The sequence below is a fragment of the Amblyomma maculatum genome, chromosome 6 (assembly GCF_055883805.1).
Source record: "Amblyomma maculatum isolate TAMU_Amacu chromosome 6, ASM5588380v1, whole genome shotgun sequence".
In the NCBI taxonomy this organism is placed as follows: domain Eukaryota; kingdom Metazoa; phylum Arthropoda; class Arachnida; order Ixodida; family Ixodidae; genus Amblyomma; species Amblyomma maculatum.
In genome coordinates, this window is record NC_139349.1 from 19,724,697 (window position 1) to 19,738,366 (window position 13,670).

Sequence of the window (13,670 nt, forward strand, 5' to 3'; positions counted from 1 at the left end):
TGTGCCTGCGTGTCATAGGAGTAACTGAGAGTGCAAAAGGTTCTGGCAGGCTGATTCTTATATCACCCTCCCATATGAAAAGAGCGACTCGAGTTGGCAGCTCATGTCCGTGGCATATGGGTAACGTGAATTCAAATGCCCTGGCAGGCTGCGTTCTAATGAGAAGACCGTACCTGCGCCACTTCACGGCGTAGCTGCACCCCACCTGAGCTCTTGCTTTGGCTGTCGTAGTAATGCTTTCGCAACAAAATGTATTTTAAAACTTGTGCCCTTTAGCGATGAAAAAGATTTAAGCACCGGTCGGAACGAATATTCTCGAAACACAGAAGTTTCGGAAGGCAATGTTCACATGCACATGTATTAGTGAGAAAGCAGTTGAGCGGATTAACGGAAAGAAGAGATGAACTCCACATCTATGATGAATATGTGTTCTCTGCTGTCGTAATTATATAAAAGCTCTACTTTCTTGTTGCTGAAGTTATTTGAGAAAACCTATCACGTTTAAATATATCGATCACTCATACAAATCTCGTTTCCTCTTTACTATTCCACTTTTCCTGATTTATAAGCATGTTTATTGTAGTATTTCTCATCCTCACATATACTTATTATGGTGTGATAGCCGCGTCAAACTTCGCAAGCAGTTCCGAATCCCCAAAAGGTATGTATTTTTTCCTATAAAGAACGGGCACAAAATCGTAATGAATATTTGACAAATGAGAAGGGTTAATCAGGAATAAGCCTGATCGGAAATAACGTTGATGCAAAAGTACATATAGAACTTAGCAAAGACCTTGCTATAGGCTCAGGCTGCAGGAAAGTATTTTTGAAATATTACTGCAGCATAAGAATTAAATTTGCATCAACAGACGCCAAGTAGAAAAACGGTTTTCGAACTCATAGTGGTGCGCGCGTCTCGCTAACGGGAACGTAGCTCTTGCGCTGCAGTTGTGCCTAAAGATTGCTTCAAACAAAGCGCTAATTCCGCAGCTCGAATAGTGCCTTCTGCCGTGACCAAATGGCGTAGGCGTCGCGCTATTCTGAGCGCGCAGTCGTGAGTTCGACTGCTGCCGTGATGACGGCCTTTCGTTGGCGAGGAAACGGTCAACCATCTCTTAGTGCTCTGTTGAGCACAGCGAAAAAACAAAACAAAACAAAGTCTCTCGAATTATTCCGGAGGTCTGATTCATTGGACTTGTTTCATTTCCCAAAGTGCCTCTTCGGCGCGTATAAAATTCGCAAATCATTCATTATCGTCAAAGTTATTTTTCTTAACTCTTATTTGTAATTTTATTTTCATTTTCAACTTCATATTTCATCTTCATTTATTTAGTACGCACAGGCTGAATATTTACTAGACAAATTTGAACGTCTTTAAATTCTATAATATCTATAACAGTAAGATATTCGTGCGAGTAATGTAAGAACACAATGCAAATGTCTGCTCACAGCAAGGTATTTTCTTTTTGCTCGAGTTGGAACAGTGTAGCAAATGCGACCATTTAGACGAATTGCAAACAGTGCGAAAACGTGAGAAAGATACATGCCGCCCCACTTTCAGTGATTTACAGCAAGCAGCGCGGAACACGTTTCAGCCGTGATGCACCGCCGTCTGCAATTACTCTGCCTGCGCATTACGTATACATGACTGCAAGGCAGCGTGAAGTATCTAGCTCTTCGGTATGCATATTTAACGAGTTAGGCGAGGGGCACATTCTTTCTTTACTGCTGCTAAAAGAGCATAAACCATGCACCGATACGACTCGTCAGTGTGGGACGCGTGGAACCGAAACGTATCCCTCGTCGGAAGGCGAAGCCACGTGGAACCAATTCAGCGAGGCATAGGGCGGCATTACATGGTAACTTGTGGCTAACGCAGAGAGATAGAATACCCGCTAGCGACGAGTTGCGGCATTGCCATGCAATCAAAGCAAAAGCCTACAAAATGGTTAGCACATACCGAAACTCCAGCCGCCGTGAACGAAGGCAAATTGAAATATTCTAGAGCGCACTATACTCGGGCTGCAACGTCGAACGGAAACGCACGGAAGCACTGCCCAGAATAGGTTGGTCAGGACAGCGACTGACAAAAGAGAGGAAAGTGCGTGGGTTGGAAAGCGATAGACATTGCCCCGGTGAGGTAGGTCACGGCACAGCCGCTGCCCTGGTGCCAAGCTAGCTACGGCCTTGCGGTGGGAGAGCTTGCGCCGCCCGCTTCGAATCAAAGCAAGTGGCGCTGCGCGGCCACTAAGCTCGTCGTGCATCGTTGCTTATTTCGTGACTCATTAGAAGACGAGGCGGAGGCTACGGCCGCATTTGCCGCGGGGTCCGCCCCTCCCCCCCCCCCCCCCCCCTCCCTTCCATATAGTGCGTGCCACTGGCGCGGTGTCATCAAAATAGCGATGCAAGCGAGTAAAACGAAGACGTGTGTATGTGGTGCGGGAAGAAGAATGATAGGTTGGGAGATGCTTTTTCCGATATTTTATTAACGTCGCACGCGCCGCTTGGGTGAAGCACGCATATTTATGGCGAACGCCCCGTAATGAGCTTAGCCATGTGAAACCTCACTGCTCGATGAGGAGCGCATAACTTGATGAGATTTGTTCGCTGCGCGGTCGTGCTGCTGAAGAAAAGTGAGAAAAACTGTTTCTCTCTTCACTACGTGTCGGTTAGGCAGCATTAGAAGAAAACAGATTACCAGACAAAGTAGGAAAAAACTTAAAACAAGCTGCCTTGTTTATTATTGGAAGCCCATATTATTTATAGTCTGTGTTTCCGCAAGACAAATTGAACAGGCTCGCGTTTAAGCAGCACGGCGTACAGCAAGCAACGTCCTCGCTGAAATGGAAAGAGTGAGAAATTTTGTAGGCAGTAGAGTAATTTTTTTTTTAATTTATTCAGAATGCTAGTGATATGAATCAATTTTTTTCATTATTATCAATCGTTACAGACATACTGCTCATAAATGCTCCTTTTTCTACTTAGAGTAAGCGCAGTCAATATATTTATTCCCGATATTGCTTAAACATAAAGACTAAAATATAGACGACTTGCAAAAGCATCACTATTCTCATCAAATTCGAAGTAAAAATTCTTCTTGAAGCCTACGCCATATATATGGTATTGGTGTTTCCATATTCAGTGTATGTGCCTAAATGTTTCCTTTTCACATATGTTATGCCCCTTCTTTGTACCGCCTTTTTGCACGTCAATTTATATTTGTGCTTTGAAACAGGACAAGAGTTCTCTGTCGCATTCTGTTTTATGTACCCATTATTGGCATTGGCTCGCAATCATTGTTTAGCCGTCAATATCGCGCTCTCTGTCCCATGGTATACTGGTTTGTTTCATATTTAGCCAAAGTCTTCTTTAATCTCCATTGTACTCCCCTTCCTCTCTTTTCCTCTTGTTATTATCTTTCCCTGCGGTGAAAATATCTTGAAATAAATATTTTTAATCTTTTCTACTGCAAAAATAGGAAGCAAAACAGAACTTCATGTCATTCAAGCAGTCGCAATGAAAGAAACGCTCGCTTGTCAATTTTTCAACCCTTTTATGTATACGCTTTGTGTATGGAAGCCCTTGGTAATTGAAAGCAAATTAGTGGGATGGCAGAACTCTAATCCTTTCGTCCTTGCTATGCAGCCAATTATCTCGTCTTTACTTCTGAATAGACGCAAAGCTACCAATTAGTGGAACTGTTCATGGTAGTGTGAAAGAAAAGCTTATTTTAAGATGTAGTGCACACAAATGTATCCAATAAATTCGACATGTTTCCGCTACAAATGCTGAGGTTTCAGCAGTACCAATTTTTCTAAAAGCTCGCAACAGTAATTGGATCCATTTTTCATTAAAAAAAGTATGTGCACTGAGATTTTTCATTGTGAGCAGCTTAGAAAACAGGAAGCTTATATTTGCTCAGCGTTCTTCGCAGCATTCAGGACTACAAGGAACATAAAATCTTTTTCGAAGCTCTAGAGGAGCCCTGCGTAATTCTCAAGGACCCAATATATTTTTTCTTTTTGCATTAATTCTATTATCGCACAAGTATTAAAAGACTTGAGGTAGAGTCGGCACTAAATAAAGCATCCCAGAAATTATTCATAAATTAGTAATGAATTCACGGTGTATGGCAACGAGCATGTCTTCTTCTCCCTAGGTTAAAGGCATATGAAGCCTAAATTGTATTCAACGGTCTTCATGAGCAGAGCACGCGCCCTGAGTAAAAAGTTCGATGACTGTACTCATTGCGTTCTTGTAAAACAGTGACTTCCCTACTATAATGCAGAAACGTCCGCCATCATTTTGGGGTTTATCGAGTGCCAAGTTGAGAAGAGCAGCGGACTTGCTAGCACTCTTGCAAGGTGGAAGAAGGAAGTCTTACATATCGGGCTCTCATATCAGTGCAATCGGATCAAACCTTTAAAACAGTGATTGATAGCATTGGAAATATTTAAGTTAAAAAGTCGGAAATAATCAATTAAGCTTTTCGCTGCGCCAGAAAAAAAAAAAGCATAACTTAAAAAACGACAGCAAACACCGAGAATGAATGTGCCTGTTTATTTGTATTCCTTTTCGAATTAAATATTATTTCTTCATTTGCTTTCTTTTAATCTTCATTAAGCGACATGTTGAAACTGTACTGAGCAAAGGCTGGCAATTTGAGGAAATGGTGCACTCACATTTAATCTCGAGCAATGTCTCCGACGAGAGTTCAGCGCCTCGGAGACTCTTGTTGTAGGCCACACATTTTAGACGCTCTCCGTTACGCTCCTTGGTGGGGGTGACCAGCACGAAACTAGTGGTGACGTTCCCGTCGGTCGTCGTTCGGTAGAGGAGGGGCTCTACCGGCGTCGAACCCAAGAACCACCGAATTTCGGCAGCAGGGCGTGATCCACGACTAGTGCACACGAATTCGGCTGGCTCTTCGAAGTACAGCTCTGTGTGGCTCGCCGTGATCACCGTGCTGGCTGGAGGCACTGCACATGTGGCAAATGAGAGCACTCGCTTTCAGTTCGCATCTTTGTGAGGAACGTTTTTCACACGACTGTCGTTGAAGCCATCAAAGACTGGGATTGATAAGCTTCATATTACGTTTTTTTAAATCTTTGCCTCTGGCAGAGTGCCTGGTAAACCGCGGAGAGCTGTAGCGTTAGTGTGATGTACTGGTTCCAGACTTTTACTTGTGGTGGGCTAGTATAGGGCTCAAAATAGAGCATAAGAAAGGCGTTTCAAGGAGCTCATTGAGTACTTTGACGTGTTATATGCATATGCGAACGACAGTAGGGGCCCCGTGCTCTCAAAAGGCCCCTTACGGCTCGTAAGGCAGCTACGAAAAGCAGCTACAATACCATGCACAGGTAAACGACAAAGGCTCGCAGTTGCGTAGCGCCCTTGCAATTTGAGCACTAAGTAAAATTAATGACTCGTTGAATTTTAAAACGTCAAGTCTATCTTAACCTACATTAAACAAATTTTAAAGTATGGATGCCCGTCACTGCTCTGTGCCGGTAGGCGCGAACAGTAGCTGTAGTTCAGCTCGTTCAGGTTTTCCTCTAACAAAGAAATTATTCGGGAATAGCAGGAGCCTAAATCCAGATAGTTTTACATTTGATGTCTAATTTAATCTCCGCCGGGAAGACCTGTGCTTGCGCCTGCGGCCTTTTTCCGTGTCTATTTAAAATTGCAAGCAAAACACGGTAAATATTATTTGCCTAACATTCCTTAAATATAGTATATTTCCGATCACTCTGAACAGCACAACTTTATTTTTCTTTGTTTATTTTGTAAGGAGCTTTTGCTGTGTTTTCTGAAACGAGGTATCCGCCGCTTCAAAAAGCCCACAATTTGCGCAACAGTTTTTGCTCAGGAAGGACTTCAAAAACTTAAAATTGTTCGTTTATTGCTGACACTGCATGGCAGATAATAAAACCGGCATGTTATTGTACTGTTTCCGCTGGCACCATTCTAGGTCACTTACATACAGTCTGCCATAGCCACTAGGGAAAGCCCTTGAGGTTGCGCCCTAGTAAGAGTGTCGTATTAAGTTATATGCAAATAAAAAGGCAAAGCATGTGAAAATGCGCAATGCAAGTGAACTTTGCAGCAATGACAGGTATTTAATAAAAGGCGGTACTATCAAAGCCTGCATTATTTTTTACAGTGGCTGAAATCTGGAAAAATATACGTCTTTCTTTCTTGTTCCTTTTCTTTCGGGAGAACAAGGAATTAAACTATCCCAAAGTAAGAAAACAACCTAACAAGTCCAGTTATTACAAAAACCTGAGCGTCGTGGCCTTCAGAAAGCAGCACCTCCAGGTCACCGAAAGGGGTCACATAAAATGTGCAGTGCAAGCTAATGAAGCACTTTAGAAGCCACACTCGCCTCAACTGATTCGTTTTTCTTCTTTTCAGCAGGGCCGCGTGCCTGGGAACCGCATGAGTCAGCGCTCAACATTACAACATTGCCGTCTCGTGGGGCGTGTTAGAGCATCGTTGACACGGCAGATTCCAATGTTGCTCAAAGAGCCTGTACAGCGTCGCCTTGTTGACACTGGCCAAACCGTTCCAGCCAGACCATCGGTTTAAGCGCCACAAGACACTCATTTACAGCGTCCGGTGCTCTACGTTTGTCTTTGTTATTGTTCTGTAATCTTCGTTGAGGGCGTATGTACTAGGCCTGGATAAAACCGTGCATTCAGCTGCCAGCGAAAGCATGCGCCACCTAAAGAGCGACTGAGTAGCCAAGCGCTTGAAACAGGAATAGAGTTCCTGGCAGCTTGGCACTTCGCCCTTTTCCGTCTATTTTGATTGGTGAGCACATGCGCTTTAGTCAATCGCAAGCCGTCTCTGTATGGGAGCACCCTTGCCAACTTTGCATGGACATCTGTAGTGACTCTCAGCATAATGCACGGTATTTCGAAGACAGCATTTTGCAAGGCAAGTGCGAGGAGAAGTCACGTGTACAGGTCACATCATTGTGAGGTTGCCAGCTCGACTTCGTGAGTTGTCCTTGAAAGGCTGGTTTGCTGTTTTTTGTGTATGAAATAAACGACTACTTGTTACCTTGACAATACGCAACATCGAGGGGATTACTGAAAACACTTTGAAAAGACAACTGATCGCTGCAGCTCGAGCCTGCGCCATATCCTGAGGGTTTAAGAGGAACCTTATACACTAGTTAAGTTTACGCAGACAAAATGAAAACAAGTTTGCCATTTTAGAAAACTGTTTTCCAATTGCCTTTTTGCGAATTTAGGGATGACAGCGCCTCGTGTGCAAGAATTAATATGCGCAACCACAAGTTGCCAGTGGAGTCAAACTCATGCCCATGTAATCCCGTGTTCACACCTCTACGGCGGCATTTGATTATTTTTTATCTACTTTTCAATCATTTATTTTCTGTATTATTTGCATATTTCCTGTTTTTCAACAGCAAAAAAAAAAAAAAAAAGAAATACCGCTATGCTTTACTTGTTGCTAGTGGCTTTTGACTCTATCTTTATGTATCTCATAACGAGCGCGTCACTTTTCCTACGACTACTTGCTGATAAGCTTAATCAGGATCTCGAACGTGATCGCCTTGATGTCACAGGTACCATCACACAGCTTCTAACTTCACCGTTTAGTCATGTTCTACGCGACACTTACGGTGACAATAAACATTCAAAGTCGTCCACTCCACTATGGACAAGGGTGATTCTGCTTAACTCTCAAGTAGATGTTGATTGCAACATAAATACCTAAGTAAGTAGACGGCGAATAGCCATCGCAGTAGTTCAGTCGGCAAAGCACCGGACACGAAAATCGAAGGTTGTGGGTTCAGGTGCCACCTGCGGCATGTGGTCGTGTTTTCTTCTGCCTTTTGTTCGTTTATCTCCACGGTTACATTATTCCTTCGCATTGAAACAATATATAACAAAAATCGATATGATTCTTTTAATGTCAGCTGCTGTTGGGTTTCTTTGTATATTGTTAGAAATGCGGTGTGTATTAGTAGTACTCAGCTCTACTCAAATGGCCGCAATAGTTTGACCTCTCAATCTAACCTAATATCACACAGATGTAGGACAGGTTTCAAGCCTTATTTACCGCGGGAAGCATTGCTTTTTAGGCGGTATTTCAACGCACTTCGGTATTTTGCGATTTTTAACGCTGGAGAAAATTAGAAACATGTTTACGTGGAACAGTTTGCTAGCTTTATATAAGCTGTGACAAAATAGAGATTGTTTTTACGTAACTCTGGGTCGGGTAGGATTCCGTTCGCTGAAAAGGCACAAGCTTCCTGCCCCAAAAAGATTAAGAACATTTTATTTGCAGTGTCTTGCCCCCCCCCCCCCCCCCCCACCTAATGCCCTGTAATGAAAAACGTTTTCCTCATGGCCTCGAATACCTTCGCCTAAGGTACGCGACTGCCTTATCTGTTTGTGAGTTATTAAACCCAACAGAACAAAGACAACAATGCCTTGATCTTTTACACTGCACATGCATTTTGTTCACATAAGCTGACTTATGCAATATTCCAATGTTCGAGCACGACATTTATTTGCAAAGCATTTAGGTACGCTTCCACAGAAAACTATGATTATTATATATTGCCTCAGCGCACACGTTCCACTTCGCGCTGCTAAAACCAAAAACCATTGCATGGCCTTTGATATGAAATTCGCGTGCGAGATTTCTATATCAAGGTATTTTGCGGCGATTGTATCTAGGTATTATAACTCGGCTTTCATAGTGCTTCAGGGCATGATCTTAGGCTATTTTTGTTTTGGGTTTTCAATTGTTTTTTGTGGATAACTTGTATAGACATGACTTTGCGTCCTCACTGAAAAGATATGCGCATGGACTGATAACTCGTTTCAAGATATTTACGCTTCATTTGATTTAATTTATCCATCCACTGTGCTGCCATACTGCAGCTCCGCACGGTGCGGCATCGCAAGCGTGCCTTTGAAGAAACCGAAAAATAAAGAGCAAAAGCGCAAGACCGCGACCACTTCCCCAAACTGCAGATGGTACTGTAATTTACAGAGTCTTATGGTACCTTAGGCGACAAATTACAATAGCTGATAGAAATTTAAAACTTGCAAGTAGGCATGCTTTTTCTAGGCTAAAATGAAGGTTACTTATTCGAAGCTTTTACTAATATATGAGCAAGTGCAGACCTCGGGCCCCAGAGAAAGCTACATGACAAGTTGCAACAAGGTGCCTAACTGCAAACAATCATTTTACTGTTTAATGTCCGGTGTTGACATTAGGTTTTCTTTTCCGTGAAGGAAAGAACATTTTGTCACAAGGCGTCCAGGATCGTCATCCCAGTCCGCAAGAAATGAATGAACGTCTCCATGGGACAGTGATTTTCAGGCGTGAATTCCAATCTCGGGGTCATTATAAGTACAGTCAGTGACATGCAAATCTACTCGTATATTCAATAATGGGGCTGGAGGGAGGGGGAACGTCGACATGCAAGTAGCAAGAAAGCTCCGTACAGTCGTAGGAACATGAGCCATCATGAATCGCTAACGAGATAAGCACCAGTAAGATAGTGCCGCCAATGTCCAGTTTTGAACGGAGTAACCTTGAGGTGATAACGCTACAAATGGAACATTTGGAAAACGAAGTAAAGAAAGAAAACAATAAAAAAAGTGTATGAGTATAGAAATCACTCAAGGCTAGTTTGCCGAGGTAATACATTAAGGTGCAACCAGGACACTGTCATCTTATCACCTAACACCACGGTAGAGCGATTATGATTACCCATGCGTGCAAACTATGCCAATCAAATGTCAACAGTTCACAGATGGTCTTAACGGATCAAAGCATTGCGCTTTTTAAGAACTTGGTTACATTTAGCGGGGGCCGCTGATATATATTACATTCAGTAGTACTTCTAGCACAAGCTAAGCTCGTAATACAGTATCACTATTTTCACACCACCAATCATCGATAAGCGTTACCAACAAAACGTCCGTAAAAAGTTACGGGAATTCCTTTCGCGCATAGGGTTGGTACTATTATTGTCTTATCTTCAAAATGTGCAATGGGAGTTCCGTGCAGCCATGAGAAGGTGAGTCAAGAATGAGATAAATATCAATGCTTCAGTGTACTGTCAAAGTGTCATTTTGAGAAGGGTAATCCTGTAGCGATAAAGCCTCCGAAAACACATTTGGAAAAGTAAATAAGAAGCAAAATAAGGAAAAAAAAAAGATTCGAGATTGGAAACCATTCATGAAGGCTTTGCAGAAGTAATACAACAAGGTGGAAGAGAAACATGCCCATCTTTTCGCCTAATACTACAGTAACAATTATGATTATCCAGGCTCGCTTGTATGCGGCCTTGTTCAGGCGTTCATCTCTTAGCTGTTTGTATTTCTCTTACTGCATGGTGCCATGGGTGGGTGTTGCTCGTCGCTTCGTATGTCAGGTTGGTTTGTTGATTTTATACACACAAGGCTGTAGTGCTTCGCCGGAGGTATAATTTCATTCCAGGGAGTGCTTTCCGGCATATTCATATCGTGCACCACTTCTATGGCGCCCAGAACGCACCTACCGGGACGAGCTTAAAACATTGTCTGCGAGGGTATCCTGCCTGTTGCAGTTCTTTTTTCGTTTCTCTTTTTTTTTTACTGGATTTTTAATATTGAACCCGAGGATAAACGAAAATAGGAAGATAACATCGTGTGTCCGGATTGTGCTCTTATTTGCGCAAAATAAATGTTGACAGAGTCTTGCAGTTTAGTTTCTGTAATATCAGTAAGTTAAGTATAGTTAGTTTGGTTTATAGAGTTTAAAATGTCCCAAAGCGGCTCAGGCTATGAGATACGCCGTAGTGGAAGACTCCAGAAATGTCAACCACCTGGGGTTCCGTAACGTGCACTGACATCGTAAAGCCCACAGGCACCTTGCTTTCGCCTCCATCGAAAAGCGGCCGCCGCGGCCAAGTTTAGATCCCATATCCTTGGGCACAGTAGTCAAGCGCCATTACCACTGCACCACCACGGCGGGAGGTGAAGTACGTTTGTACTCGTATGATCACAAAATAGCTCAAGATATTCATGTGCCAGGGCCTTTTTTTTCCTTTATTGAAATCAGTGCTGCAGTAGGCTACCGGTTAATAATCTTCGACATAATTTAAGCTCGCGGAAATTCATTATTGAATTAAGCTGTAGGAAATCACCAGTGTCAGTAGGACTGCCGCGGCAGTCGATAAAGAGCGGGCCTGTCTCCATTGATCTCTTTTAACTTATAGGTCAATCCCAAATCCCGCCGATACCTGATCTAGTTATGCTGACAAAATACGCACGCTGACAGAAACCACCGCTCTGTTTCTAAAATAAAAGTCCAATAAACTGGTATAGTTCGTATCTTTCAGAGCGTTGAATAAGAGTCATGGTGGTACCAATGAATAGCCATTGGACGTTGTTCCATATAACTAATTTATCCCTGCTGGCAGGACTTTCAAGCAGGTAGGTTGCGCTTAATGGTGAAGGGGAGGGAGAGAGCGAGGTTATGCCGGTACTAAGCATCTGGGTATATTTGGGTCTCCTAAGAAAAATCATTGACCACAGTCGTTAGTTCAACAGTCACGTTATCTCAGCTGTGTGCACGCAACTGCTGCAAATACGTCACTCTGAGAATACATCTACATAACTCTATAACCATCGGTACGCTGCTGTAGATGAATCTTCTTTGTTATGATATATCACTTGCTTCAGTGACCTATTTCAGTAGGTCTTATGAATACAGTTGAAACAGAAAAATAAAATCCTGGAACATACTGTACATTACGGTGGATGGAGTTTCCGCGAACGATTGTGCTATCTATACAGCTTACCATTCAAAAATTTTATTTACCCAGTTTGATGGTTTGTGTCAGTGTGTCAGTTGGTAGCTCGAAGCCGTGAACAATACGATTCGAAACTCCTTTTTAAACCAAAGTAAACTCATTCTTTAGAGCTTTCTAGCGCAACAAAATGTCGAGAATTTTTCCGAAAGAAACAAAGCAGAGTGCATTCAATGCGCATGAATTTTGGTGAGGTCGTAATGGCCGCTGATGGCGTGTTCCTCTGACTATGGCAGAGCAGAACAACCAAGAAGACGACACTCGCACGAGCAAAAATATTACGCCTACACGCTCATTCCCTCTCCCGATTCCGCTTTGTTTGGGCTCTGGGCCGTTGCACCAGGAAGTCGGCGTTCTCTCCGTAGTGGTAAATAATTTGCCGGGTGCACAAGTGCCTGCGAGCTCTTTCGCTCGAACTGTCTCGCAAACAAATCAAATTTGATGAAGACGACGGTATTTAGAGCATAGCGCTAGAGGCTGATCTGTGCAGCCCAGTTCGTGGCTGGTCCCGCTGTGTGGGTATGTGCCATCAAATTAGAGGAGAACCACAACAAGAACAGAGCACAACAGCAACAAATTTGCAATCGAACAGAATCACTGTAGGGATGGCAGAGTAATTCGAAGCAGCAGCAAACGAATTTGATCTGTTCATGCCGTGGCAGGTTTGGCTTGTGATTATCAAGGCCATAAGTCTGGTAAGTATTTTTTGTTTTGTTCCTTCCTTTTTATCAGCTCCTCATAAGATGAAAGACGCTAGCAGTCTTTCAGTACGTGGGGTGGTTGTAACGCTAACGAAATAAAATACAATATTTGCCATTGTGCTCAATAAGCTGTCTTGCGCGCGAGCAGGCATCTCGTCTGCTATGACTTTTCTTTTCAACGACATCTAGGGCGTTCAGCCGAACAAAAAGCTTCAAGTAAGTCGACTACAATAAGCGGCGGAGCGTGACTATCATGCTGCGAGGTAGGTAGATACTCACAGTGAAGCAGCACATGGACAGACAGGGACTTGCTAAAGAGCCCGTCTAAGATAGATGCAGTGCAGGTAGCATTCAGTCCCCAGTGGTGTCGGCGGAGCGGTTCGATCCGCAAAAAGGTACGATGAACATCATCCTCCTCTACAACACTGCTGACGTTTGCAGCAGCACCCAGGTTGTTCTGCCAGGTGGTCAGGAATCGTGGTTTTCCTGCAAGATGGGACGAGGCATAAGCTTAACCTCAAACGCCACTAGCACCATCTTGATCATTTTTGTGGACTGCACAAGTAGATATGTGTTCAATTTGTCTTCTCTTCAGCATATTCAAGCCCACTACTTTGTGCCTTCATTAGGAGGAGCAACAACTCTGCATATAAATGAGCCTTCAGCAAATTAGAGCTGGTTATATTTTCGTGACCCGCATCATACAGTTGCTGAAACAATAGTGCTGCAATTTATTAAAAAATGGCTTTATACTTGATATTGATGAAGCAATAAGAAATATACTATTCAGTTTGGGTGCATCACATGTAACCAGAAGTCCCGCCGTGGTTGTGCAGGGGTTACAACGCTCGACTGCTGTATCAAAGCACTCGGGAGCGAGCCCCAGCCGCGGCAGCCGCTTTTCGTTGGAGGCCCAAAGCAAGGAATTTTTGTGCTGTGGGATGTCAGTGCACGTTAAACAACCCCAGGTTGTCGAACTTTCCTGAGACCTCCATTACGGTGTATGCATAGCCTGAGTAACTTTGGGACGTTAAACCCCATAAACTAAGCCTAAGTAAACCTGTTATATACCTATACTCAACAAGTTTTTTGGTAAATTAATTGTGTAAAAACTAGGAAAATAA

General features: G+C 43.2%; 1 protein-coding gene across 1 annotated transcript in view; it reads right to left on the minus strand.

Annotated features, from left to right (window-relative positions):
* Positions 1 to 3,369: 3,369 nt before the first annotated feature.
* LOC146185195 (limbic system-associated membrane protein-like) overlaps positions 3,370 to 13,670 on the minus strand; it is a 42,075-nt gene continuing 31,774 nt past the window's right edge. Inside the window, exons 4-6 of the mRNA XM_084607768.1 lie at positions 12,826 to 13,032; positions 4,683 to 4,979; positions 3,370 to 3,422 (exon numbers count right to left, since the gene is read on the minus strand). Coding sequence (XP_084463894.1) covers positions 3,370 to 3,422; positions 4,683 to 4,979; positions 12,826 to 13,032 — 557 coding nt within the window. The remainder of the gene's footprint in view (positions 3,423 to 4,682; positions 4,980 to 12,825; positions 13,033 to 13,670) is intronic.